Genomic DNA, 27,607 nt, shown 5'->3' with positions numbered 1-27,607 from the left:
TGTGTGCGAAGCTCCATGCACTGATCTGCAGGCTGATCTTATTATTCCCCTTCTCTGGCTCAGAAACCAATGCATTTATAAACAGGGACAATTTAACGAGGCTCCTCTTCCACCTCCCCTGCGTTGCCAGGCAGATGTGCAGGTGAGGCACCCTTTGTGTTGTGAAGAGGATTTCGGAAGGGACAGTGTCATATCTGATGGGGTGTTGTGGCACTGGTAAGGGGAGTGAGGTGTTTCTGTCCTTTTGGTGCTGAAAGGCAGCACGTGCAGGAGGCACGGGGAATTGTCCCAGCCGAGTAAGGATACCTGGCTGTTCCCTGCTGGAGTGGAGTCGTCCTCATGTGCAGGATTTCCCTGGGCGCGTGTCCCTCTCGGTGGGCTCGAGGCTGCTGGGCACACCTATGCCAGCCCTGTCTGGGTTGGAGGGTGACAGAGAAGGAAGCCGAGGGTCACCGAGCGTGACCTGGTACTCCCGGTATTCTGGAGAGGCGAGCAGAGCCCCAGCACAGCTCGGGGAGCATCCGTCCCACCTGCCCGGGGAGCATTCGTCCCACCTGCCCGCGGCGGACTGTGCTCTGCGCCCGGCCAAGCCGGGAGACGTTCCAAGGGAGAAGGGCGAGTGCGGCGTGACTCGGAATTTTTGTTTTATTGCGAGGGGCTGGCTGGAGGCGGGCAGGGGAACGTCCCCCGCCTGGTTCCCCGTCCGCCCGGGGGGATGGAGTTGGCAGAGCCTGCCCTCCCCTCCATCCGTGCGGTCGCCGCGCTCCCCCGGGGTGGCGGTTCCCCGCGCTTCGCCCCCGCCGCAGCCGGAGCGAGGGCGGGCGGGGCGATCGCCGCGGTTACACCCGCACCGGGCGGCTCACGCCCGGCTCTGCCCGGCAGCGGGGAGCGGGGAGGGAGCAGCACCGCCGGCTCTGCCCGGCAGCGGGGAGCGGGGAGGGAGCAGCACCGCCGGCTCTGCCCGGCAGCGGGGAGCGGGGAGGGAGCAGCACCGCCGGCTCTGCCCGGCAGCGGGGAGCGGGGAGGGAGCAGCACCGCCGGCTCTGCCCGACAGCAACCTGCGCGACCGGGACTAAAACCCCTCGCTCCAGGCCGGGAAGGGAGGGAGGGAGGGAGGGAGGGCAGGCGGGCGGCCGGTTTAGACCGGGGCGCTTTCCTCCGCCCCGCTTTTTCCCTTTTTTTCCCTTGCCCAGAAGCGGAGGACACCCCGTCCGCGGCTTTCCCCGCAGCGCCGTCTGCGCCTGCCGGGGCCGCGCCTGCCCCGGGCGCCGCTGGCCGGGGCGGAGGGGCGGGATGGCGGCGCCGGCCCGCTGGGCGCTGTGCCTGTGCCTGGGCTGGTGCTGCCTGTGCCTGGCGCTGCCGGACCCTCCGCGGCCGGGCCGGGCCGGGCTGCGGCGGCGGGCGGCGCCGGGGGCCGTGCGGGGCGGCGGCAGCGCCCGGGCGGCCGCGGGTGCCGACGGCCCGGGGCGGCGGCGGCACGAGCACGGGCACGGGCGGCTGCCGGCGGCGGACGGGGTGGCGGAGCACATGCTGCGGCTCTACGAGCAGTCCCGCGGCAGCCGGGACCCGCCGGCCGCGGCAGGGCCGCCGCTCCGCCGGGGCAACACCGTGCGCGCCTTCCGCCCGCTGCCCGCAGGTGAGTGCGCTGCGCCGCGCCGGGAGGGGGGACCGGCGGGGCAGCGCTCGGCTCCTGATTTCGGTTACTGCCTTCCTGCTTCTGCTCTGCGTGTAGCAGCGCTGCCGAGCGCAGTGTGAGGGAGGTGCAGTAATTAACGGATCGTCTCCGGAGGCTCCCGTTAGTGCTGTTTTGCATGTGTAGCTTCTGTTGAACCAAGGGCTGGTTTGCACTCGATGGAGCCGTGGCACGGTTTGGTGATACTTGAGACTGTCTGCGGCGTTCTCACGTTGGGAAGTGGAGATAGTACTGGCAGTTAGAGGCAGTGACAGAGGAGTTCAGTGGAAGCATGATTTGAGCATGGTAAATACTGCATCTTGGCATCTTTGGCAGTGGCACTTAGATATCTCTGTGATTACAGGCTGACACGCACAGGTGGATTGGTGAAAACGTAAAATCACTTTCCATAACGAGGGGGGGAATGTTTACCATGCCAGCATCCCAAAGGAGCAGTGTCCCAGCAGAAAGAGATGATGTCTTGGCCACTGTCTTGGTGCTCCATCCCCTTGCTCTGTTCTGGTTTTTGTGCATCTGAGCTCTGCAAGGGCTAAATTGAGTTGTTGTCTTTCTCTTGCCATAGGCAGCAGCCGTTCGTTTTGTGTTGTACTGATGGCAGAAAAGCGCATTTCCAGAAAACCCTTAGATCAGATGTTCCTCGGGATGGTGGCTGGAGTGGAAAGGCTTTTTCTGGTCTCTGATTCTTCCTTGTGCCCGACTGTCTGGCCAGCCCTGCGATGGAAATGGCACGTTCACCGTATTCCCCTTTTGAGGGGCTTAGTCTCCAGATCCTCTGTCTTGATCATTGCACTCCTTGGCTCCAAATTTCAGTCTCTCCTGGGCTTCCCCTCGTCCTTAATGGGGCTACATCAGTTAATTTAATACCTCCTGTTACTGTTACTCCTTTGTGTTTTACCATCCCTGCTGCTGACTCCCTCAGACTCAGCTTTTTGTCTGCCACGAGCAGAAGCTCCCCAAGAATCTGGGGATTCCTCTGCATCTGCAGCAAGAGGCCTTGAAGCAAATCTTTAGTGGTTTCATTTGCAGTTTAATGTTGCAATTTAAGCTGACACTTTCAGGAGAGAAACTGTTTCTTTTCTGAAACAGGGCTCTCAAATGTGTCTGTGAAACCTTTCTGTCCTTGCTTTTCCCCTCCAAGGCTGCTGGTTCTTATGTGGCACATGGGAAAGGCCTTGCCCAGATCTCCCAGGTCACCCACCACACAAATCTTTGAGACCCTGTAAGACAGATGTTGTATGATGAGCCTAGGAGTTGGTGGGATTTGTTGAGAGTCATCCCTGTTTGTGATGGAAGAGCAGTGGTGTCACGGGTGGCAGCTGCAGCCTTGGAACCCACAGCTGACAGAAACCAACTGAGACAATCAAATCAAACCTCCTAAAAGCTGTTCAGTGCAAGCTTCTCTCCCTGTGGCTCAGTCCTCCAGGGGGATGGGGTGAGAGCTCCAACGCTGGGTGGCACCTCGGAAGTTTCCCTCCCACGCTGCCCTGAAATCTCTGGTGCACCAGATTTCGTGACTGGGCTGGAGTATCAAAGGTTGCTCGTTTGGCCTCAGGGGTTTGGCCTTTGGTTCTGATGAATGTTCACACGATCATTTATTCTGGCAGGTTTGTTTTTCATTAATCTTGCTAGATTATCTCGTAGCCTAACTGTTCAGTTTGAATCGCTCAGAAGAGGAACCTTTGCTGCCTTTGACAACGCTGAAAAGAAACCCCAGGCCCCAAATCCAAGAGGAGTGAAGTAAGGATGTACCCCTTGCACAGGGCACTTAGTTACCTTGCAGCACCGTTGTCTCTCATGGGCTTACCTGCTCTCATTTGTTGCTGTGTGTTTGAGTCACGGGATGTTCAGCTGTGATTTCTGTGTCAGCTCTCGTCACTGCTGCAAGGACATTTCCAGGATGACAGAAACAGCCCTGAGAGAGAAAGAGAGGGGAAAGAGAAAAGCCCCAGAAGCAGACTAGGTTTGCTTCTGAAAGCATTTTTAATCCCAGCGTCGCTTAAGGAACGTGTCTTGCAAATGAGTCATTTAAAAAACTCGACTCGGGTTGGAAGGTCCCTCTAATGATGTTATAGTAAGAGATATTACTTTAAACTCTTTTTTATTGACTGAATTTCAAGTAACTTCAGCTATTACACCTGCCCTTAGGCCAATTCTTGTGGTTTTAGAACAACTGTGTTCTCCTCCCTTTTGAAAGGCCTTTCTTGGCTTTGTTGTGGTGTGAGGTGCCCACACACACTGGGCAAAGGGAGCAGTGCACGGGGCAGGCAGCACCTCAGCAGCTGCCATGAGCCTGCAGGGGCCAGTCTGGGCCAAATGCTGGCCCCTCTGAGCACCAGTAACAGCAGGGCTCTTCTGCAACCAGAGCCTTACAAACAGTCAGTCGGGAGACAGTGAGAGCGTGGGGATTTGGGGTTTGGTTTTGGTTTAAGCCTTTTTTTTGGCTGGGTTTTATGTTGGTTTGGGGTTATTTTGCTGTACCCCCTTAACTTGCTTGGCTTGTGCTAGCTTCCCCTTAGAGGCTGGGTTTGGTTTTCACCCTGCTCTGGTCTTTCCTCTTCAAACATGTAGAAGACAGTTGCTGTGCCCACTGTGTAGCACACTTACCATGTGCAGTGTGCAGGTTTGTGGTTTTCAGATCGTGAAGCCCACACGCAAGTCAGATCCTCAGCATGCACCATTGCTGCTTCCAGAGGAGTTCTGTATTGGAGCAGCTGCTGGCTTTAATCACAGTGGTGGACTTGCTGCTGTTTTAGATCAAGTTGCTAGCTCATGTGACCTTACCTGCTTTGCTGAAGGAATTAGTAGAACTAGTTTGGCAGTGGGTCCTGTGCTCTTTCAAAGCAGAGAACCACATCCTACACCTTTCTCTTGGCAGTACAGGAGTTGGTAACTGGGAAGCAGCAGTTGAGTGAGAGCAAAGGTGGGAGAAAAGAGAAAATCTGGCTTCCAAATTTGTGTTCCTCTTTGGGAACTTGTTCCCATTTCCAGCTCCGAGTGAACTTTTGTAGCTGGGCTGTGAACTCAGAAAAAACCAAATTTCACAGCGGAAACACTGCTACGTTCTTCATGGTGCCCTGGCACGAGGGCACCACTTTTCAGTATCTTATTGAAATGATGGCTCATGGTGACTGTATAACTACACAGTCCTCGTTACTGCATCCTTTTTCACCCGTGGGATAGATTTGGCAGTCCATAAAAATGTCAGGGCATCCTCTAGAAAGATAAATACACCACATGTTAACAGGCTCATTCCAGCTTAGTGATGCCTTGAAGTGCCCCCTGTGACAGGAATGTGTTCATGCTGGCCATGTCTGTCTCCACACACAGGTGTCCTACCTGGTGCAGTTCCAGAGAGCTCTGTCACACAGAGCTTGGTCTCCAAAAGTCCTCGTCAGGCTGGCAGCAGCACGGGGGGGAGGGGAGCAGAGCTGTCTGCTCACATCTGGCCCCGTGGTGTGTGGAAGGTAGCAGCTGGGTGGCTCTGTTGCACGTCCCTTTTTCTTGGCTTTTTTTCTTCCTAAATCTTACCCTCCAGAAAGATGTCCAGCAGAATCTGTCCTCAGAGCTCAAGGGCAAAGTTTCGTTTAAAGGAAAGGAAATGTTCCTGAGGAAAAGGCGCATTTATAGGTATTTTTAAGCTGACTCTTTCTTGCCATGCCTGACATTTTGAAGCCTGGGGAACGCTTGTTTCACATTCCCATTCAGAGCTGGGTGTCCCTGTGGCACGAGGGACCTCCTTGGCACAGTATATTCCCAAGTTGGGATGGAAACCCAGGTCCCACCATTGGGTTTTTTTGGGATGGAAGCCGTTGAATCCGTGGGTGTCTGTGCTGGCCACGAGATGATTTTGCTGATGAAAGATCTGAGAACTCAGAGCTGCTGGAGCTTGGAGGTCTTTTTGTAGGAAAACAGCACCATCTGCTGCAAGTGCTTTCTCTGGGCATGGGGTTACAGGCTGGGAGTGGCTGCTGGAGTTGGGCTTTGACCCAGAACTTTGGAGTCCTCGTGTGTCTGTCCATCCCCTCTGGAATTTCTTTACAAAAACAGCAACTCGTTTGGTTTTGTGCTGCAGTGTTCCACTTCAGAACAGGCAGGGTTTGTTAAGTGGAATTCTTACTAAAAATTAAAATCCAAACTTGTCATTCAAGTTACAGCAATGGTTTAAATAATAACTTCTTTAACAGGTGCTCATGGGACACCACACATTCTGGTTCCTAAGACTGATGTACTCAGTGCTCTGACAAATTATGCCTTAACCTTATGCCATTGGTGATTATAAACAAAGCAGATGTCAGGTCCTCGTGTGTGCTCAGCACCAGTGTAACCAACAGCCAGTTTTGGTTTGAGGGATTAAAAGCAGGATTGAATTGGAAGGAAATCTAGTTCCTATCTAGCATAGTTCTAGCCTGGAACTATGGAACAGCTGGAAACTGGATGGATTTGGGACATCAGCCTTCAGCTCCTGGGAACTTCCCTCTGTGCTCTGCCCTCAGGTTGGGCTGAATGTGTAAACAAGGGTGTCCTCTGTAAATGGTTTGGCCTTTGCACTGCTTTGGCCCTGTTTCACTGAGGAAAACGTGTGTTGTTTTCCATAATTCCATGAAGCAATGCATCTGATAATCTGGGGAGAAGGGCTCTGTCTTTCTGGTGGGATGAGACCGGTTCCTGCTGGTTTAATGGATGGGTTGAAATATTCATGACCAAAAAGTGTTTAGAAGAGGAGGCTGCTGGGATTGTTGGGGTGGGAATGGGGCAGCACAGGGGGAATATGTTGGACTTACCCAAATGGCATCAGCAGCTGGGATGTCACACAGAATGTCACATGGAACATGAAGCTGTCAAAGTCTTTGACAGATCAGTGCTGGAAATCATGTTCTCACTTGCTTGGGCAGGGACTTCCCCAGTGTTTTGAGGGTGAGACTGGTGAGGCTGTTCATCTGTTCATCCCTAGTCCAGGGCCATCTCCGTGCTTGTCATTGCTTGGAAAACAAACAAACAAACAAACACTCCCCCCCCAAATACTGGCAGAGAAAAACTCTTGCAGAATTCTGTAAACTAGAACTCCTTTGCAGCCTCCGAGGAGGGCTTTGACGTGCTGTGGTGTCCAAAAAGCATTGAATTTGGAATCCCCTTGTTTTTCTAATGTGTTGGGTTGTTCCCAGCCCTTTGGGGGGCTGCAGAGTGTCCCTTAGCTCTCCTAGATTTGACTTTTCCATGCAGCCTGCTTTGGCAGCTTGACATTGGGATGTGTGTTTCTCCCGCTCTGAAGGGTGGACTTACCTACAGCCCAACCAGGACATTTTAAAACAAAAATTAAATCCTCCTCCCCTTCTGCTGCACTCTGTGGGGGTTAAAGGAGTCCCCCACCTGTTTCCCTCTGGCTCTGGCATGAAAAATGAAGAAGTGTCCTGGGTGGAATGATTTCATGGACCCTGTGTCATTGATTATTCTCAAGGGAAACTCAAAGCGCAGTCAGTGTCTGATCTGGCCAGGGGGCTGCCACATCAGCCTCTGTGTCTGCTCCAGGACTTTGTTAAATGTCCATAGGCTGCCACATCAGCCTCTGTGTCTGCTCCAGGACTTTGTTAAATGTCCATAGGCTGCCACATCAGCCTCTGTGTCTGCTCCAGGACTTTGTTAAATGTCCATAGGCTGTCACATCAGCCTCTGTGTCTGCTCCAGGACTTTGTTAAATGTCCATAGGCTGCCACATCAGCCTCTGTGTCTGCTCCAGGACTTTGTTAAATGTCCATAGGCTGCCACATCAGCCTCTGTGTCTGCTCCAGGACTTTGTTAAATGTCCATAGGCTGCCACATCAGCCTCTGTGTCTGCTCCAGGACTTTGTTAAATGTCCATAGGCTGTCACATCAACCTCTGTGTCTGCTCCAGGACTTTGTTAAATGTCCATAGGCTGTCACATCAACCTCTGTGTCTGCTCCAGGACTTTGTTAAATGTCCATAGGCTGTCACATCAGCCTCTGTGTCTGCTCCAGGACTTTTTTGCATGTCCATACTCTTATCTAAGTGTTTGTTTTTCTAGGGAGGCTGGAAGGGCAGGAGATGTACGTTTTTAACTTGACATCACTCACGGAGTCTGAGAACGTCCTGTCGGCCTCGGTGTATTATTACATTGGAGATCTGCTGCGGGTCAAGTGGAACTCCTCCCAGCCCAGCAGCTGCCCTCATCACAGCCAGAGGAGACCTGACATTCACATATGTCTGTCGGTTTGGACCTTTCCTTCTGTTGGGACCCAGCCTCGGAGCCTGGGACATTTCCTAATCAACGTCTCCACTGCTTCCCAGGACCTCCTTTCCTGGCAGTGGGAGGACATCACTGGGCTCCTGCATGAAGCGAAGCGAAACAAGGAACTGCTGATCGGTGTCAGAATGGCTCTGAGGAGCCAGCAGCCCTGGGAGAGGGCACCTCCTTGCTGTGAACCCTACATCCTGATCTATGCCAACGACTCGGCCATCTCAGAACCAGAGAGCGTCGTCTCCGCTCTGCGAGGGCACCGGCACCCTCTGGCAGGAGCCTTTGCCAAGGCAGACGGCCGGGTGAGGAGCAGCCTGGGGAAGCGCCGGAGGACACGCTCTGCAGACCCCCTGTTGCCGTTGCAGAACAACGAGCTGCCGGGGGCTGAGTACCCCTATGGCCAGAAGGAGAGATGGGGAGGCAGGAAACCCTACAAAACCTTCCAGCCCCAGTTAGCAGAGAGGGCCAGGAGTAAGAAAAAGCCAAGGAAGCCTGATGGCCAGCAGAGGCAGACTCTGCAGTTCGATGAGTGGACGCTGCAGAAGGCGAGGAGGAAGCAGTGGAACGAGCCCAGGTCCTGCGCCCGGCGCTACCTCAGGGTGGACTTTGCAGACATCGGCTGGAGCGAGTGGATCATTTCCCCCAAGTCCTTCGATGCCTATTACTGCTCGGGGGAATGCCAGTTTCCCATCCCAAAGGTACGAGCTTTAGGGAGTCCTTTGCACTGGAAACTGGGTGTTTCCTTTCCTGAGGCAGTACAGGCAGCCAGTCCCATTGTGTGTTTGGCTCTAGGACCTGAGTGGTGTCTCTGTCTCCTGCTGCACGGGGCAGTGCTTAGGACACCCAGCAAACAGACAGGCTTGCAAAGGGAATTAAAAAAATACGACCTGGTGTTAGTTTTTTGTCCAGAACCCAAATTGCCACAAAATATTTCCTGAATAGTGCTTACGATGTGTGAACTTGTTATTAACGGTTTAATAAACATAAAGCAAGCCAGATCCAGAAAATTGCTGATTAGCCAGCAGTTGTGCCCCAAAGGAGCCTGTGCTGCCAGGCCCACGTGCCAGGCCCACGCCACAGTTGGTGGGCACGGCACCCTGCAGGAAGAGCAGGCGCCTCGTGAGGCAGGGCTGGCACAGGGGCAGGGAGCCCTGGGTTGCAGAAGAGTCAGGCGAGTTACTCCTGTGACAGAGCGAGGGGACCTGAGAGCAAGGGATCCTGGCCCGCTGGCTTTCAGAGTGCCCTCTGGTTTGCATGAGTTGGCATGTGAGTACCAGGAAGGGCTGATGTGCTCCCGGCCCTGTGACCCAGGTGGATGAACTAGGCTCCAAATGTACCATGCCCTTCTCAGCAGCAGGGACCCCCCTGAGGCTCTCCAAAAGTGAGAGTGGGCTGTGGGTTTGGAGACTGGCCTAAAATGAGGGGGGGTGAGGAACTCCTGCAGGACACTGCAGTAAAGGCAGCGCTTGGACTCACTGCAGCATCCCATTCCAGAGCCTTTATTCCTGCCCCAGGGAAGCCTGAGCAGTTAGTTCCAAAATATAGATGGCATTTCAGGGCCTTGAGGAACCCAGGGAGGAGGAACCATGCCGAAGGGGATGGAGCCCAAAAACTGGAACTGTATGATAATCTAAGACACATTTTTAAATCCCTGGCTACCACTGAATTCAAGGACAAACCAACAGAAATACCTTTCTTGAGATCAGCTGCCAAATGGAGGCTTCCTACTAAATGTACTAACATGTTATGCAAATGACATGAGGAGCTGGAATCTCGCAGGTATTCCTGTGCTTTTTGCTTGCAAGGTCACTGAGACTTGCTCCTCAGGTTGGTGCAGATCTACCCCTAAGGCTGATTGTCTTCCCAGAAAGAAGTCATCTTGTGTCACAGCAGAACTGCAGGTTGCACATTTGGCCCCAATGACCTTGTTCCATCCGTTTCACAGTGGTGTGTGATGGAGCAGCACAGGGAACTGGTTTGAATTCCAGGTTTATGTGTAAGAACAGCTCTAAAAAAACAAACCAAGAGCCTTTGGCTGAAAGCTGCATTTTCTGCATTTTTCATGCCCACCTATTTTTGTACAGGTACTTGGATCTGGAAGGATTTGGTGGGTCAGAGGTAGAACTTTGTATTTTGCATTTCTATGTGTTTGTCTTTATTTTTATGAGCATCTTAGTATATTCTGGTGTTGTGAACGTGCCACAGGGACAATGTCATGTAGGGCTGTTAGGATCCAGTTATTAAAAGCTGCCTCTGCCTGAATTAAGGGTGCCAATGAGACCATATGCCAAGGTCATTAGTACAGATTTTATTTAACAGTAAATATGAGGTAGAGAGAGAGAGAATGAGACAGATGAAGTAAAAAGATGAAGGTATCACCACCACATGGATTCTGACGGCGTCCTGCCGGTCCTTCCGCCGGTCTCCTCGGTGCTGAGGGTCCCCCAGTCGTGTTTCCAGGGCACCACTTCTGTACAGTCCCAGCCCTGGATATCCACAGGCTGTCTCAGATGTTCCCACAGCTTGGCACGGCCAGTTGTTTCCTTCCCCACAGCTTGCACAGTGGAGTTCTGTCCCGTGTGCTGATTTCAAACCTTCCCCTTGATTTAGACCTGGGATTAACACTTTCCTTTCTCCCAGTTTTCCACGGTGGGAATCTTTGTTGGGGTCCATTACCCGGCTCTGCCTTACCAGGCCTGGTTCCTGTTGTTGCCATCTGCTCTCATCACAGGTTCCTGTGGTGGCTCACCTTGTGGGAATTGCCTTCTTTGGCAGTGTTTGGAGGTAATGATTTGCTTTCTTTGAGTCCTGACTGTGGGTGCAGTAACCTGCTGTGCCCTGTGTGTCTCCCGCAGGCCCTGAAGCCGTCCAACCACGCCACCATCCAGAGCATCGTGCGAGCCGTCGGAGTCGTGCCCGGCGTCCCCGAGCCCTGCTGCGTCCCTGACAGAATGTCCTCTCTCAGCATCCTGTTCTTGGATGAGAACAGGAACGTGGTGCTCAAGGTGTACCCCAACATGACGGTGGAGTCGTGTGCGTGCAGATAACCCCGGGAGGGCAACGCTCGGGTTTGGGGCAGGGGCTGGGCAGGGCTCTCCTCACACCCACGCTTGGGTGGCACTGCCCGTGCGTTGCCTCGGGACAGAAAAGAAACTGTGACCCAATCCAAACCATGAGGATGGCAATGGAATGGATTCCAAGGGGAGAGAGGACCAGCTTCATTGCTCTGGGAACGTGACCAACACGTGAGTCTTGGCGATGGGACCTGAGTGTTCCTGTGGAAATGGAGAGATGAAGGAGGAGGGATTTGCAGGTTTTCCAGACTGCCAGAAGGACACAGTGATCTATTTTTATACGAGATTTTGGAAGCAGCACGAACTGTTAATTGTTCTCTCTGTCCTTACGGGAACTGATGGAGGGAGGGTTAAGGTGTAACATTCTTCATTGTAAAGCTGAGCTTCTTGCCTTGGGTTCTTGGGTAGTGCAGCGAGGAGGGCAAATCAGTCTGACACCCTAAAAGGTACTGCAGCTTAGCCATGCATCTCCTGGGTGTGACATGCCAGCTCACCCCGGCTGTCTGTTCATTTTCATTGTCTTATTCTTTGGAATTCAGCTTTTTGGAGCTCAGTGAGAACCTCCCTCGTGAGAACCCAAGCCAGGACTGCTGAGTTCATAGCTGGGATTTCTCAAAAGCACAGACTTTCTGTCCTGGACAAGTTTTCCTGCTGTAGCAACTCAGCTGGCCAGGGATATCACACTCGGAGAAGCATCTGGGCGACTTGTTCCTAACAAGTATTCTAGAACATAGTTCAAATAATCTCTGAGTTTTCTACCTGAAAGGAGGTTGTTTCCAGGTGGGGATCAGCCTCTTCTCCCAGGTAACAAGCACCAGGAGAAGTCATAGCCTCAAGCTGTACCAGAGCAGGTTCAGGCTGTACAGCAGGAAGAATTTCTCCATGGAAGGGCTGCTCAGGCACTGGCTTGATTAGTGCCCTGTTATTGCTTGTGAGAACAGCATTTTCAAATGATTTCTGGTGAAAGGTTTATCTTTGTTCAGGCTGTCAATTAAAAAAAAAAAATTGAAACACCCTCCAGCAGAAGTTATTTTGTATATGGAAAGTTTTACAAATGCTCTTTATTTATTTTATTTGTCTTTATTTAACTTGGGGGATCAACCCTAAAATGTGAGAAGGGGACCCCAAACGGTGGGTGGGGGAACCCCAGGGACCCGAAAAAGTGGAGGGAGGGGCCCCAGAAAAGTGGGTGAGGCATGCGCAGTAAGGGAGCGAAGCCAGCAGGTCAGGTGGGGAGGGCAGCCAAGGTGGCGACTCGGCGCATGCGCACTCATTAGGGAGACGCCCGCGATCACGTGGTAGTTAAGGGCGGCCGGGAGAGGGACGACGCATGCGCAGTGACTCCTGCGACACTGCAGCGCCCCCTGCTCAATTTAAGGGCCGATTCCCGCGGCACGACGGGACTTGCGGTCTCCCGTCTCTCCCGGGGTGTGTAGGGGGAATAACATGAAGATTTTTGGGGTGAAAGCGCAGAAATTAGTGAGGGACGTTCTCGGGGTAAACTCGGGGACAGGAAGTGAGAGCGACCGAACTATTTTCAAAGGCGCACCAACGATGGCGCCCTCCCCCCTCGGAAGTCCTTCGAGGCCGCACAGAAAGACGGAGGCGCTCGGACCGGAAGTCCTCTAAGGCCGTACACAAAGATGGCGGCCCCGGCCCGGAAGTCCGCCAAGACCACAGTAAAGATGGCGCCGCCATCTTTAGCCTAGACCGTACTAAAGATGGTGGCGAGAGGCCCCCTTCCCTCAGAGAGGCGTCTATCCTACTGCCTGACCTCCGCCCCGACCCAGACCCCCGCCCCGCGCCCACAGCGCCGTCTCGCCGCGCCGCTTCCCGCGGTGGAGACGGAGCGGGGCGCTCGGCGGCGCCGGGCGCGGGCGGCAGGTTCGCGGGCGGCGGCAGGCACCGGCGCGGGCAGCCCCCTCTCGGCGCCGCGGCGCGCGGCGCACGCGCGAGGACCCCAGGCAGACACGGCGGGCCGCCCGCCCCGCTCCGCTCCGGTCCCGGTCGGTCCCGCCGTGCCCCGGAGATGCTGTCGGGGCTGCGCCGCCGCCTCCCCCCCCCCGGAAGCGACCCACGGCGGCAGATCCGACGTCGGGCTCTGCAGGAGATCGTCGCCGAGGTAAGCGGGGGCCCGGCGGGGGGGCGGCGGCGGCAGTTCTTCTGCCTCTGCCGCGGCCAGCGGGGCCTGCAGGCAGGGGAAGCGACAGGCAGGTTTCTCGCCTCTGCGGAGACACTCGCACCTGCGTGCCGCCGCCAGGAGAAGGGGCGGCGAGAGCGGCAGGCGGCAGGGCCGGGCTCGGATGTGCCCTGGCATCGCACCCCCCCCGCGGGGAGGGTCTGTGCCGCCTCAGGGACAGACGAAGCGGATCTTGCAGAACCCCTTTGTTCGCTCGTTGAGCTCGCAAGAGACACGAGGGGCATGAAATCCCAGGGCAGCTGCGCCTGCCGGAGGGGTTGCAGGGAGAAGCAGCTGGGGGGGTTTTGCTCTCAGCCCCTTTGCCACCTTCCCCTCGGTTCCCTGGGACTCCAGGGAATCCCAGCTCCCCTTGGCTTCTCCGGGGGCCTCGCGGCAGGGTTTCGAAGTGTGGCCCTGAGATTTTCTGGCCTTGGAACTGATGGCTGTTTCGGGGCACGTCTCACCGGGCAGTCTGTCTTTTAACGCTTGCCGGGGCAGGAGAATTGCGGCGCAAGAAAGCAAAGGAAGTCCAGAGCCTGGAGTAGGCAGGCCCGGGCCTCTGGCGAGCCCAGGCCTTGCTGCTCGGTGCCGATTGTGCCTGGGGCTTGTTCCTCACCGTTCGGTTGCAAATGAGAGGGGAGCAAGAGGCAGAACAGCTGCTGCTGCTGCTGCTGCTGCTGCTGCTGCTGCTGCTGCTGGGGCTGAACTGTCTGCAGTGCCCGGGGTCCGGGCAGGACTTGGCCCCGATACCTGCATTGCTCTGCAGCGGCCAGGGAGGGGTCCCAAAAGTCATCCCCCGCCTGCTGTGCTGCACAGCAGGGGCTGGCTGGGCCGGTTCCCGGCCGGGGGAGCCCGGGGGAGGCCGTGCTGGGGCTGAGGGGCTGCTGCTCTCTGGGCCTCTCGGGGTTTGCCTTGGAATCCCAAAGCCTGGGCCTGCGCGGGGGGGAGGAGGCAAAGGGGACCGTAAATTGGTCTGTTGTGGAGTGTTTTGAGGCCGAGTTAATGCTCTTGGCTTGTTGTGTGTCAGTTCCCAGCCTCGGTCAGGGCTTCCCCGGGAGCGTTGCTGCCGCCGCCGCCGCCGGGAGAGAGAAGTCCTTTGGGAAGCCGGGATAAAAACAGCAACTCTGTGAATTGCTCAGCTTTTCCTAGGGAAGGGCAGGTTTTAGGGAAGAAAGGCCCGTCCTCGCGAAAGGCGCCGCGGGTCTCGCAAGGGGGGGGGCGCGGCTGCAGTGCCGTTCCCGGCCGTGTCCGCCAGGCGGCGACCGCGAGGCAGCGCCCGGCGGTCGGGGCGGGCCGGGAAGCGGCGCCTGCGCAGAGCGAGGCGTTGGCCGGGCCGGGCCTGAAGCGCTCGGGGCCGCCGGGCAGGGCAGTGGCGGCGACCGGCCGGGGCGGGGGGTGCGGGGTAAGAGCAGGTTTTAGGGAAGAAACGCCTGTGGTGAGTAATCAGAAGAGAAGGGTGAAAGCCAAGGGCCTTTGACTTCCCCGGTGCGCTTTATTTTCTTGTTCTCCTCTCTTTCAGGACAGGGAAAATCGTTGACTTGGGTCCAGCAATGCCGAATGTGTTGGGGTGTGAGCAGCCAAAGGCAACAGGCTGCAGCCCCACCGACCGGCGCTGGGGGCACCTGGTGCAGCCCGTGGGGTGAGGTAAGTCAGAGGGACACGTTTCTCTCCTCCTGCCTGTTGGCATTTGCTCCCTGGGCACTGGCTCTGTTTCCACTGCAGGTTGGTCCTTGCCGTGCTGGGAAGGGTGGAGAGGAAGGGGTGAAGGGCTGGGTGAGCGTGGGGTCCCCGAGCTGTGGGGTTGGGCTGTGCTGAGAGGGGCAGGTGGGTCCCCGTTGGTGAGCCCGAGCCTTGGCTTGGGGGTTCAGGAGCCCGGGGGGCCGAGCTGGGGGCTGTTTGCAGCTCTGCCAGGGCTGGGGCTGACACAGTGCTGGGGGAGAGCCTGGAGCTGGGCTGGGCCGGGGGACAGACGCAGGGGAGCTGGGGGAGGGTTTGGGACTCCCTGGGGGAAAAGGAGGGATGGATGGGCTGGATGGAGCCACAGGCACGTGCTCGTGGGAACACACTTGTCCAGGGTGCTGGGATCCGGGTCAAACTCCAGTTCCCCTCGTGTCCAGGGATGCAGGGTCTGAGGGATTGGATTTCCCTGGGGGTTTGCAGGAGATCAGGAATGAGAGGAAACATGGTGCCAGAGCAGGCTGTGCTTGCCTCTGAGGACAGAGAGCCTGTGGGCTGAGGTGAGATTGCTGTGAGTGTTGGGATGAGCATTCCAGCGAACAGGGAGCTTGGAATTCCAGGTGCTGATGGAACCATCACCTTAGGTGTGTTTAGTTTGTGTCTGTGGGAGCTGGGATTCGGGCTGGAGAGCTGTTGCTGGGAACAAAGGGTGGAGAAAACCTGCTCCACGCATGTGTAAGGAAGGATGGAGTAGCAGAGAAGGGGAGTATTTCCATACAGTATCAATATTCTCCATGTGGGATGGAGCAGCAATGGGGGTGGTTGGGTTTGGCCTGGGCCGGTCAGGATCTGCCATAAACAACCCCCCAGACCCTGAACCGTCACTGGACATGTCCAGCCCCTCAGCAGAAACCCAAGTTGTTCATTTGTTACAGAGGAAAAATGATTGGTAATTGCTTCTGATCTGTGGAGAATTCCCTTTGGAATGGTCAAACAGAGAGCGTATCAAGGCAGGCAGAGCATTTCTTTTGGCTCTTTTTTTCTTCTGGTTTGTCATTTTCTCTTTGGCTTCAATGCATTTTGTGTGCTCCTGTTCAGGAAGCAGCGTATTTTTACCTGAAATTCAGGGTGGTTTTGTTTGTTTGTTTAGGATTTTTTTCTTTCCCAGTTGAATCAGGCCTAGTCCAGTGTTGTCCTACAGGACTGCTTTGGTGCTGGGTCAGAGAGAGAGAAGGGGAATGACTTTTCATTCTCTTCCAAGCACAAGCGGAAGGTTGTCTTGTCCCTCCCCAAAGCACTGCAGGCACATGGGAGTAGCTCAGTGCTGGCCCAGTTCTCTGAGAAACACCCGTGGGGGAGAGGTTTAAGTCTTAATGACAACGCTCTGGTCTCTTGATGGCAAAGACTGGGTCCTCCAGTCCCAGCCTGATGAGGGAGAACAGGAACCTCTGTTCTTCATGGCAAACCTTCTGTTACTCCTTGTGCAGTCTTTTCTTTCCGTTGTATGTGTTACTGTCCAGAATCTCTCCGAGGAAAGCTGTTACAAATTTAGAGGTAGGACTGGAATTTGGGGCTGTTCCCTACAAACTCCTGCAAAGCCTGAAGGACCGGGCTGATGACTGCTCTTAACAAAGGTGGTTTATTAATATTCCGTCAGATTTCCCTCAGCTCTGGGCAGGACAGGCAAGGGTTAGGGTGGGGAATTGTGCAAGCAAGACTTGTTATTTCTCCTGTGTGTGTGTCAGTTTGGCAGGGCTGGGAGAAGGAGGACTCGTGCGGGCACCTCCAGAGACAGCGGGAACGGGAGCGTGCTGCGGAGGAGGGAAATTCCAGGGGGTGGGTGCCGAGAAATTTGTCCTTCCCTCGCCCTGTGCTCTGCACTTAGCAATGGGTCGAGTGCAGAAGTTTCCTGGGGACCCTGGGAAATGATGCCAGGTCTGCTAAGAAAAGTGGGGCCAAAGGAGCAGGACCTGGGTCTGCCAGCGTGGGAGAAACAAGGGACGGGTCATCCTCTGCCTCCAGGAGGGAGGGCAGCAGGAAAGGCCACGGACTAAAGCACCGAAGTGCCGTTCCCCAGGGAGCCCCTGCCCAGACCTGAACTTGCTTCTGCACTTGCTGTCCCTTTCCCAGCGGAGCCGAAGCGTCGGGTGCGGCTGCCGGGGGGATGGAGCTGCCAAGGACAAGCTGGGAGGGTGTTTGCGAGGGAAGGGGGTAGAAGGAGCTCTTGATGTGCTTTTTTTACTTCTTCATCCCACAGAATTGCCACGAGAGGAAATACTTCAGAGGGGCTTCCCTCCAGATAAGCCCTGAAGATGCCAGGAGGTTTCAGCCGGGAGGAAAGGAGCTGTGGAAGAAAAGCAGCCTAAAAACAGCCAGTGGGGATCATCAGGTTTTCCAGCCAAGAAGAACAAGGAGAGAGATGAGGGAATCGGGTTCCAATTCCTAATGCTTTGGTGGGTGCAGGAATGATTTCTGTGTGTTTTCCAGTCCCTTTGGATTCCTGAGATGATTTTAAAATGATGGCTTTAGCAATCAACTAAATCGCAGATGTTGTTTTTGAGAGGAAATGATGCCAAAGAAATGCAGAGTTTTGGGTCAGTTTTGGGGATGATTTGGGTCAGTTTTTGGGGTCAGTTTGGGGTCATTGTTTGGGGTGATTTGGGTCAGCTTTTGGGATGATTGGGGTCAGTTTTGGGTCAGCTTTTGGGATGATTGGGGTCAGGTTTTGGGGTCAGTTTTGGGTCAGCTTTTGGGGTGATTTGGGTCGGTTTTGGGTCAATTTTTGGGGAGCACTGGGTGTTACTGAGGGTTGTTGGGGAGCGCTGGGTGTTACTGGGGAGCACTGGGAGAGAAAATGAAAAATAAAGAGAATAAAAAATAAACGAAGTAAAGAAGGAAATATAAAAAAGAGAATTTAAAAAAAAAGGCAAAAAAACTAAAAAGGAAATAAAATGAAAATGAAATAAAAGAGAGAAAAAAAAAAAAAGAAACCCCTTCTTGGGCACCCCGTTTCCTCTCCTCCCCCCCCCGAACCGTAAATTGCGGGGTCATCACCCCTAAAATGTGAGAAGGGGACCCCGAAATGTGGGTGAGGGAACCCCAGGGAGCCGGAAAAGTGGAGGGGGAGCCGCAGTAAGAAAGCGAAGCCGGGCGGTCAGGCGGCGGGGTGGGGGGGGGGGCGCATGCGCAGTGGCTCTCGTGCCGGTGCAGCGCTCCCTGCTCGAGTTAAGGGCCGGTTCCGGCGGCAGGGCGGGACTCGCGGCCTCCCGTCTGTCCCGGGGGGGAATAACGTGAATTTCTCCTGATTTTAATTCTCTTGGGCTCTTGTCCTCATTTTAATTTTTTGAAGGCTCTTGTCCTGATTTTAATTTTTTGAAGGCTCTTGTCCTGATTTTAATTTTTTGAAGGCTCTTCTCCTAAATTTAATTTTTTTAAGGCTCTTGTCCTGATTTTAATTCTCTTGGTTCAAACCATTTCCTAATAAGTCAGTTTTAATGAAGTGTTAAAAGGAGAACTTAAATAAGGGTAATTTCTGATGGAGAATAATGGGAAGAAGTGGTTTAAGTTCCCTAAACATGTTTTATATCAGTCCATGGTTATTTAATTGAGCATTGTTTGGAATTTTTCTTTTTGCATTCGTTCCTGGTGTGCTTTTCTCTATCTAAGGGATGTTTGGAGGTCTTTTTGATTGCTTGAAGGTTTTTAATGTCAGTGCTGGATTGGGGTGGACAGTCATTGTAACATGATTTAGAGTTGGATGCATTTTATTCTGTGTGCCCTGTTTGATGTCTCGTGTTCAGCGAGTGACTGGTCAGAGTTTGGCCCAAGCCTTTGTTTTTCAGGTGAAAAACCCGAAGGGGGAATTGTAGTTGCAGCTTTGCCCTTGAGCTGCAGCTGGAGCCTGGCCAAAGAACAAGGCAAAGCTCCCTGGGGAAGGAAGGGGGAGCCAGAGAAGAAAAGCAGCTGCAGCCAGAAAGGTGGGTTTGGGCGGGAGAAGAGCTGCTGTGACCCAGCAAGGGGCTCTGGAGGGCTCTGGGGTCCCTGTAATGGCTCTGGGGTCTCCATAGGGGCTCTGGGGTCTCTATAGGGGCTCTGGGGTCCCTGTAATGGCTCTGGGGTCTCTATAGGGGCTCTGGGGTCCCTATAATGGCTCTGGGGTCTCTATAGGGGCTCTGGGGTCTCTATAGGGGCTCTGGGGTCTCTATAATGGCTCTGGGGTCCCTATAATGGCTCTGGGGTCTCTGTAGGGGCTCTGGGGTCCCTATAATGGCTCTGGGGTCCCTATAACGGCTCTGGGGTCCCTATAATGGCTCTGGGGTCTCTGTAGGGGCTCTGGGGTCCCTCTCCTGGCTCGGGGTCCCTCTCCCTGCCGGCACAGGAGCTGCTGCCGCCCCAGCAAGAGGCAGAGGAGTCGCTGCCCAGAAGCAAGAACTCACTGAGAGCTGAACTGGGGCCGTGTGGGCAGGGCCAGAGGGGAGCAAAGGAAGGGATTTGTTGCTAAGAAAAGAAATAAAGTTTGGGTCATTTGTTGGGGAGATTTGTGTCAGTTTCTGATCATTTTTGGGGGTGATTGGGCTGACTTGGGTCATTTTTTGGGGAGATTTGGGTGAGTCTTGGTGTCAGTGTTTTGGGGTTTTGGGGTCAGTTTCTGGTCGTATCTGGGGCTGATTTTGTATCATTTTGGGTCAGTTTTGGGGGGGGGGTTTGCATTTTTAGGTCAGGTTTGGGGCCAATTTGGAGTTAGTTTTTGAGGTGATTTGGGCCAGTTTTGTGTCAGTTCTGGATCAATTTTTGGGGTGAATTGGATCAGTTTTTGTGTCTTTTTTGGGGAGATTTGAATCAGTTTCTGGTCATTTTTTGGGGAGACTTGGGTGAGTTCTGGGTCTCTCCTGATTTTAATTTTTACAGGCTCCCCTCCTGATTTTAATTTTTTCAGGCTCCCCTCCTGATTTTAATTTTTTCAGGCTCCCCTCCTGTTTTTAATTTTTTTAAGCTCCTCTCCTGATTTTTATTGTATTAGTCCCCTGTCCTGATTTTAATTTTTTCAGGCTCCTCTTCTGATTTTAATTTTTTCAGGCTCTTCTCCTGTTTTTAATTTTTTTAGGCTCCTCTTCTGATTGTAATTCTTTTAGGCTCCTCTCCTGATTTTTAGATTTTTAGTCTCCTCTCCTGATTTTTATTCTCCCACCCGCCCTTCCCCGGCCCCAGCAGCGCTGTCAGTTGTTGTCACTGAGGAGTCAAACTATGCTTTAAATAATGAGCCCCTGGCCTGATGGCCCAGTGTCAAGGCAAAAGGTGGAATGCTCTCTGAGTGTTGAGATGTAACAAGGGCTAATCCTTTTTGCAGTGGGATGGAGCCTGGAAAGTGCACCGAGCTGAGCCCAGGGATTCAAAGGGACCAAGCAAGGGAGGTGAAGAAAGAAGGAAGAAGGGAAGTGAGGCAGCAGCCAAGCAGCACCAAGTTGCTGTGTAAGCAGGTGAGTTGTGTTGAGGTTCCTCAGGCAGGCACTGAGGACTTGGAGGGCTCCAGACAGAGCAGACCTGGGAAGGCCCTCGGTGAAGCCCCTCGGAAACCTGAAGCCCCTGGGCCTTTTGGGGAGCCTGAGCTATTGCAGCCCTGGGGATGGCTTTGGTTTCCTTCTCTCCTCAGAGTAAAACTCTGTGAGGGAGTCTGTGATCTCCCTGATTTTTGTGTCATAACTGAAACTTGGAAGGAAGTTGACCTTGTGTCATTTCCCAACTGACTTGGCCGGGTTGAACCAGCAGTGCCAGATTGTTGTAGTGTGCAGGGTGTTGTTTGTGTCTGAGCAGTTTGGGGTTGATTTGCCAAGGGAGGCCGTGGAATGTTATGGTGTTTTTGTCCCAATATTTGGAGGCAGTGCCCTGGATGAGTTGATTTCTGCCTCACTCCCTGATATCTGAGTTAGGAGATGTACCAAGAACTGGGAGTTTTTGCAGTGGGATGTTCCCTAGAAAGTGCATGGAGCTGAGCCAAGGAACTTAAAGGGACTAAGCAAGCAAAGTCAAGAAAGAATGAAGAGGGGAACTGAGGCAGCAGCCAAGCAGCATCAGGCTCCTCTACAAGCAGGTGAGTTGTCTTGAAGTTGATAAGGTGGTCACTGAGAACTTTGGGGGCTGCAGGCACAGGTGACCACCAGAGACCCCTGATGGAGCCCCTCAGAGACCTTATAAGGGTTTGTGTAGATGGGAACAGGTGTTGGGAGTGTCCTGAATGTGCAACAGGAATGCAGGGAAGGAAAATGAGCCCTCCTGTCATGCTGACCCCTCCCATCAGCTGCAGTGGAGACCCCTCCGTGTGCCCTTTGGGAGCGGATTGCCAGGGCACCTGGAGGGCTGGGATCATGGCAGGGTGTTGTAAGCAAGGAATGCCTGGCTTCTAAAAGTCACCAGCTGAGTCTTAGAGGCTCCTTTGAAGAGCTGAGTTCAGGCAGGCAAATTGCCCCCCGCCCAGGAGGGACTCTGTGCCTGCTCTCCCGTGGCTCCAAGAGATCTCTGGCCCTTCACGCCGGCACCGAGATTTTCTCGGGAAGGGCCTCAGATCCCCGGACCAGTCTGGGACACAGGCAAGATCCCCCTGCAGTTTAGGACCAAATTGGCCCCTGGAGGGACAGTGCTGTTGGTGCCCCCCGGGTTGGGGCACCCCGAGGACTCCAGCGCGCACCGAAAGGATTATTCGGGGAGATCCTCGGGGTGCCCGGCCCTGGGGAGCTCAAAGCAAGGTCCCTGCCATGGATTCAGGCATTGCTGAGAGTATCCCAGGGGTCCCTGTCCCTGCTAGACATGGAGCTCTCTAATGGGCTGTAATTGGGTTCTAAAAGTGGTGCTCCAAGTGCCAAACAAGTGTGGGATTGGGATTAAGAAATGAGCAGTGAGGGTGCAATTGGCTGTTTTCTCTGGAATGTGACTGTAAGAGCTGCAGGAGTGCCAGGTGTGTGTTCCAGTCCCCAGCATTTGGTTTGCACATGTCCTGGTCAGACACAGGTCCAACTTGCTCAGTCCTTAACCCAAGAGAGGGAGAATGAAGGACTGGCAGTGTTAAGGTGATTGGTGTGACAGGGGTCAAACTGGGAAAACACTGGGGAATTCCTGAGTCTCTCTCTTTGCCAAACTAACCCAAACCTGTGCTAGGAAGAGATGGACTGGAGTCTCTGATCTCCTGGGCCGTTGTCCTGCATGACCTGGGAGCCTCTGGGATTAGACTGGCCTGGGCAGACAGGGAGCAGTTTGTCCTGTGGAGCTGGGCTGGGTTTGTTGAGGATGCCTTGGGAGGCAGGGCTGGAGAGGCTCCTCTGTTGGCTGTAGTGGTGGAAGGTTGTAGCAGCAGGGCTGGAGCCTTCGCCCTCCTGCTCCCCCCGTGAGCCCCGACGGGCCCGTGCCCTTGGCAATGGAGGGCCCCCCATTGCTGAGTCAGCGGTTCCGGGGGCCAGGAGGGATGGGATCAGGATGCCGAGCTCCGCCCAGGGCCAGGGCTGCCAGTGTTCAACCATGCAGGGAACTGAAAGCACAGTGAGATGGAGGCCAAGCTGCAGCACAGGGATGGGTGAGAAAAGACCCTGGTCCTCAGGTGGAGCTTTGAATTCCCTGGAAAAATGGATCCTGTCAGATGGATCAGGCCCTTGCGGGTGCTGGAGCAGAGGCCTCTGTCATTTATGGTCACCCTGAAAGGTTGCAAGGACAGCAAGTTCTGACTGCAGGATGAGGTGGCAAACAAAGTGAAGTGGTCCAGAGAAAAGCTGAGGCTAAAATTGGTCCTGTGCCAGAGCAGCCTCGTGCAGTGCTTGTTGCTGTCCCTGAGTGTCCCATTGCAGTGGATATTTCCAAGGGTGCCTTGTGCTGGGGAGCACTGGGGCAGTTCCCTTTCCCTGGGCAGGGCAGGCAGGGCACGTTTCCCCCCTCGAGGGTGGCTCCACAGTCCCCCCCTGTGCCCTGGGAGCGTGGCAGAACACCTGGACCCACTGTCCTTGTCAGAGAGGGCACAAGGGATGGTTGGATGGGGGAGGGAATGGCTCAGGGAGTACAAGCACCATTACAATGAGTAGGGCAGCACCTGGAAAGGAAGGGGGGAGTTAATCCAGACAAAATCCAAGCACCTGCCCAAGCTGTGATATTTTTAGGAACTCAGTGGTGCTGTGGTCCCCAGGAAGTATTGCCCAGGACTAGGCAGGAGACTTCAGGCTCTGTCACCCCCAGAGCAAGTGTCCAGGGGCAGGCAGTGGGGAGGCAGCTCTGTTGTTGAGGATGGGGTTATTTTCTCTGCTTTATTTTGTCTCCAGAGATGTTCTTCCCGTTAATCCAAACTGACTCCATCTCCTAACTCTCTGAAGAGGTTTTCTGCTTTTTGTGGGAGGGTAAGGTTTGGGTTCTAACTATAGAAGAGCCAACAAAATAAAGGCTTCGTGGCAAACAAATGGTGTCTCCCAAACTCTTTGTACTTCAAATAGATGCCTTTATTCTTAGTTTTTTCTTATTGGTATTCTCAAGGTACTTAATACCCTGTCTACAGTTATTTATTTTGGCTTCTCTTTTTTATTGTTGTTACAGAGTTGATGTGACTGACTTCTTTTTGAAATGCAGCAGTGCTCTCAAGGATATTTCCCCCCCACTCCTGGGCTTGTGCAGGGCTGTTGAGTCCGTGTGTGCCGCTGTTCTTGTCCCAGGGGGACCGAGTGACATTTGGAACCAAACCTGGGGACTTGAACTCTAGGAATGTTTCTGTGTCTTTGAATTTTAAATTGCACATGAAGCAGAAATATGTTTGTGTTTTCCAGGTTATATTGTCATGAAAATAGAAATGCATCATTGGATCTTACTCCTCTGAGGGCAAACCACCAGACTGATCATTTCTTAGTCCATCAGACCCAGTGCCAGGAACTCAGAGGGGTGTTTGTGTGCAAATGTGCTGAGTGGTGGTGGCCCCCGTGAGACTGTGACCAGCTGGAAATGTGTGTGTGTGTGTGTGTGCAGAGCTGGGCTGGATCCCTTGGGATTTGGCTCCCAGATCCCCCCCAGCCTTCAGGAAAACCAGAGGCCACCGAACCCTGAGGGAAGGGAGTCCCATTTGCAGAAGGGTTTGTAGATTGGGGAAAAGCTCTCCAGAACAAAGCCTGTGTTCCAAACCCCTTCAGGCCAAAGTCAAGGAGCACAAACCCTGGAGTCATCAAGTTATGAAGTTTGGTTCAAACCATTTCCTAATAAGTCAGTTTTAATGAAGTGTTAAAAGGAGAACTTAAATAAGGGTAATTTCTGATGGAGAATAATGGGAAGAAGTGGTTTAAGTTCCCTAAACGTTTTATATCAGTCCATGGTTATTTAATTGAGCATTGTTTGGAATTTTTCTTTTTGCATTCGTTCCTGGTGTGCTTTTCTCTATCTAAGGGATGTTTGGAGGTCTTTTTGATTGCTTGAAGGTTTTTAATGTCAGTGCTGGATTGGGGTGGACAGTCATTGTAACATGATTTAGAGTTGGATGCATTTTATTCTGTGTGCCCTGTTTGATGTCTCGTGTTCAGCGAGTGACTGGTCAGAGTTTGGCCCAAGCCTTTGTTTTTCAGGTGAAAAACCCGAAGGGGGAATTGTAGTTGCAGCTTTGCCCTTGAGCTGCAGCTGGAGCCTGGCCAAAGAACAAGGCAAAGCTCCCTGGGGAAGGAAGGGGGAGCCAGAGAAGAAAAGCAGCTGCAGCCAGAAAGGTGGGTTTGGGCGGGAGAAGAGCTGCTGTGACCCAGCAAGGGGCTCTGGAGGGCTCTGGGGTCCCTGTAATGGCTCTGGGGTCTCTATAGGGGCTCTGGGGTCTCTATAGGGGCTCTGGGGTCCCTGTAATGGCTCTGGGGTCTCTATAGGAGCTCTGGAGGGCTCTGGGGTCCCTATAATGGCCTGGGGTCTCTGTAGGGACTCTGGGGTTTCTATCGTGGCTCTGGGGTCCCTATAATGGCTCTGGGGTCTCTGTAGGGGCTCTGGGGTCTCTATAATGGCTCTGGGGTCCCTATAATGGCTCTGGGGTCCCTATAATGGCTCTGGGGTCCCTATAATGGCTCTGGGGTCTCTCTAGGGGCTCTGGGGTCTCTGTAGGGGCTCTGGGGTCTCTATAATGGCTCTGGGGTCTCTGTAGGGGCTCTGGGGTCCCTCTCCTGGCTTGGGGTCCCTCTCCTGGCTCGGGGTCCCTCTCCTGGCTCGGGGTCCCTCTCCTGGCTCAGGGTCCCTCTCCCTGCCGGCACAGGAGCTGCTGCCGCCCCAGCAAGAGGCAGAGGAGTCGCTGCCCAGAAGCAAGAACTCACTGAGAGCTGAACTGGGGCCGTGTGGGCAGGGCCAGAGGGGAGCAAAGGAAGGGATTTGTTGCTAAGAAGAGAAATAAAGTTTGGGTCATTTTTTGGGGAGATTTGTGTCAGTTTCTGATCATTTTTGGGGGTTATTTTTTGTGAGTTTCTGGTCATTTTTGGGGGAGATTTGGGTCAGTTTCTGGTCATTTTTCGGGATGATTTGGGTGAGTTTTGGGTTTATTTTTGTGGTAATTTTGGGTCGGTTTCTGATCATTTTTTGGGGTGATTGGGCTGACTTTTGGGTCATTTTTTTGGGGAGATTTGGCTGAGTCTTGGTATCAGTGTTTTGGGATTTTGGGGTCAGTTTCTGGTCATATTTGGGGCTGATTTTGTATCATTTTGGGTCAGTTTGGGGGGGGGGGTTTGCATTTTTAGGTCAGGTTTTGGGCCAATTTGGAGTTAGTTTTTGAGGTGATTTGGGCCAGTTTTGTGTCAGTTCTGGATCAATTTTTGGAGTGAATTGGATCAGTTTTTGTGTCACTTTTTGGGGAGATTTGGGTGAGTTCTGGGTCATTTTTGGGGAGATTTGAATCAGTTTCTGGTAGTTTTCTGGGGAGACTTGGGTGAGTTCTGGGTCTCTCCTGATTGTAATTCCTTCAGGCTCCTCTCCTGATTTTAATTTTTTTCGTCTCCTCTCCTGATTTTAAGATTTTCAGGCTCCTCTCCTGATTTTAATTTTTTTCAGGCTCCTCTCCTGATTTTTATTGTATTAGTCCCCTATCCTGATTTTATTTTTTTCAGGCTCCTCTCCTGATTTTAATTTTTTTAGGATCCTCTCCAGGTTTTTATTTTTTCAGGCTCCCCTTGTGATTTTAATTTTTTTAGTCCCCTCTCCTGATTTTAATTTTTTCAGGCTCCTCTCCTGATTTTAATTTTTTTAGGCTCCTCTCCTGATTTTTATTGTATTAGTCCCGTGTCCTGATTTTAATTTTTTCAGGCTCCTCTCCTGTTTTTAATTTTTTTAGGCTCTTCTCCTGATTGTAATTTTTTTAGGCTCTTCTCTTGATTTTAATTCTCTTAGGTTCTTCTCCTGATTTTAATTCTCTTGGGCTCTCCTCCTGATTTTTATATTTTTGGACTCTTCTCCTGATTTTCATTTTTTTTAGGCTCTTCCCCTGATTTTCATTTTTTTTTTAGGCTCTTCTCCTGATTTTAATTCTCTTAGGAGAAGAGCCTAGAGAATTAAAACCAGGAGAAGAGCCTAATTACACAAGTAAATTTTCAAACCACCAGCAATTACAAGCCAATTATCCGATTTCCCAAAAGAACTACACGAACAAATACGGTTATAAAACAAAAAAAATGCCATAAGTAAAAAATCGCATAGCAACACTGCCCCCTGGTGACAGAGAAAAGGAATTGCACATATATTTGAGATGAAATACTGCCACCTGCTGACGGAAAACAGGAACTGCATTGAAAAAATTTTGGAACAGCGCATGCGCAGTCGTTGACAAGACGCCGGCGATCACGTTGTAAGTAAGGGCAGGCAGGAGAGGGACCGGCGACGCATGCGCAGTGGCTCTCGTGCCGGTCCACGCTCCCTGCTCGAGTTAAGGGCCGGTTCCGGCGGCAGGGCGGGACTCGCGGTCTCCCGTCCGTCCCGGGGTGTGCGGGGGGGGAATAACGTGAAGATTTCTTGGGGTGAAAGCGCAGAAATTAGCGAGGAGGGACGCTAATTTGGGTAAACTCGGTCACCGGAAGTAGTGAGAGACCAGAAGTCCTCCCCCGGAAGTTCGCCAAGCCCACAGTAAAGATGGCGCCACCAGGACCGGAACGACCACAGTAAAGATGGCGGCGAGAGGCCCCCTCTCCTCAGAGAGGCGTTTATCCTGCTGCCTGACCTCCGCCCCGACCCGGACCCCCGCCCCGCGCCCGCAGCGCCGTCTCGCCGCGCCGCTTCCCGCTGTGGGGACGGGGCGGGGCGCTCGGCGGCGCCGGGCGCGGGCGGCGGCAGGCACCGTTGCGGGCAGCCCCCTCTCGGCGTTGCTGCGCAGGCGCGGGACCCCAGGCAGTCGCCGCCCGCCCGCCCCGCTCCGCTCCGCTCCGGTCCCGGTCGGTCCCGCCGTGCCCCGGAGATGCTGTCGGGGCTGCGTCGCCGCCTCCCCCCCTCCGGAAGCAACCCACGGCGGCAGATCCGACGTCGGGCTCTGCAGGAGATCGTCACCGGGGTAAGCGGGGGCCGGCGGGGGGGCGGCGGCGGCAGCTCTTCTGCCGCGGCCAGCGGGGCCTGCAGGCAGGGGAAGCGACAGGCAGGTTTCTCGCCTCTGCGGAGACACTCGCACCTGCGTGCCGCCGCCAGGAGAAGGGGCGGCGAGAGCGGCAGGCGGCAGGGCCGGGCTCGGATGTGCCCTGGCATCGCACCCCCCCCGCGGGGAGGGTCTGTGCCGCCCGGC

The 27,607-nt window shown here is 53.9% G+C and overlaps 2 protein-coding genes and 1 long non-coding RNA gene across 5 annotated transcripts; 2 read left to right on the top strand and 1 right to left on the bottom strand.

Moving 5' to 3' along the window:
• The first annotated feature begins 1,278 nt into the window (after positions 1 to 1,278).
• LOC127472725 (bone morphogenetic protein 3-like) lies at positions 1,279 to 12,056 on the top strand. The gene is made up of 3 exons (XM_051791311.1): positions 1,279 to 1,636; positions 7,735 to 8,645; positions 10,803 to 12,056. The coding sequence occupies exons 1-3, from the start codon at positions 1,294 to 1,296 to the stop codon at positions 10,992 to 10,994; spliced, it is 1,446 nt and encodes a 481-aa protein (XP_051647271.1). The 5' UTR covers positions 1,279 to 1,293; the 3' UTR covers positions 10,995 to 12,056.
• A 5-nt stretch (positions 12,057 to 12,061) lies between these two features.
• LOC127472728 (sterile alpha motif domain-containing protein 1-like) lies at positions 12,062 to 27,602 on the bottom strand. Its single transcript, XM_051791315.1, has 2 exons — positions 27,074 to 27,602; positions 12,062 to 12,795 (listed from the first exon to the last, which is right to left on the bottom strand). The coding sequence occupies exons 1-2, from the start codon at positions 27,568 to 27,570 to the stop codon at positions 12,498 to 12,500; spliced, it is 795 nt and encodes a 264-aa protein (XP_051647275.1). The 5' UTR covers positions 27,571 to 27,602; the 3' UTR covers positions 12,062 to 12,497.
• On the top strand, positions 14,263 to 23,707 carry LOC127472732 (uncharacterized). Of its 3 annotated transcripts, none has more exons than XR_007905133.1 (6): positions 14,263 to 14,635; positions 14,720 to 14,844; positions 17,135 to 17,330; positions 18,720 to 18,854; positions 20,225 to 20,354; positions 23,440 to 23,707. It is a non-coding gene; the product is annotated as an uncharacterized LOC127472732 (long non-coding RNA). The 3 variants fall into 3 exon arrangements; XR_007905132.1 differs by having other exon boundaries at positions 20,966 to 23,707; XR_007905134.1 differs by lacking the exon at positions 23,440 to 23,707 and adding an exon at positions 20,836 to 20,954.
• Positions 27,603 to 27,607: the final 5 nt, after the last annotated feature.

The sequence above is a fragment of the Manacus candei genome, unplaced genomic scaffold (assembly GCF_025592945.1).
Source record: "Manacus candei isolate 608988 ecotype Guabito, Panama unplaced genomic scaffold, ASM2559294v1 h1tg000031l, whole genome shotgun sequence".
In the NCBI taxonomy this organism is placed as follows: Eukaryota; Metazoa; Chordata; class Aves; order Passeriformes; family Pipridae; genus Manacus; species Manacus candei.
The sequence above is the reverse complement of the archived record's forward strand: the minus strand, read 5'-3'. Positions and strand labels throughout refer to the sequence as shown.

Bases quoted from the DNA above. Each gene is read 5' to 3' on its own strand.
- LOC127472725 (XM_051791311.1), top strand. From the start codon at position 1,294: ATGGCGGCGCCGGCCCGCTGGGCGCTGTGCCTGTGCCTGGGCTGGTGC. The intron at 1,637-7,734 runs GTGAGTGCGCTG...TTGTTTTTCTAG, and splicing joins CTTCCGCCCGCTGCCCGCAG to GGAGGCTGGAAGGGCAGGAG. The intron at 8,646-10,802 runs GTACGAGCTTTA...TGTCTCCCGCAG, and splicing joins GCCAGTTTCCCATCCCAAAG to GCCCTGAAGCCGTCCAACCA.
- LOC127472728 (XM_051791315.1), bottom strand. From the start codon at position 27,570: ATGCCAGGGCACATCCGAGCCCGGCCCTGCCGCCTGCCGCTCTCGCCG. The intron at 12,796-27,073 runs GTCCGGGTCGGG...GTCGGGGCGGAG, and splicing joins GCTGCGGGCGCGGGGCGGGG to GTCAGGCAGTAGGATAGACG.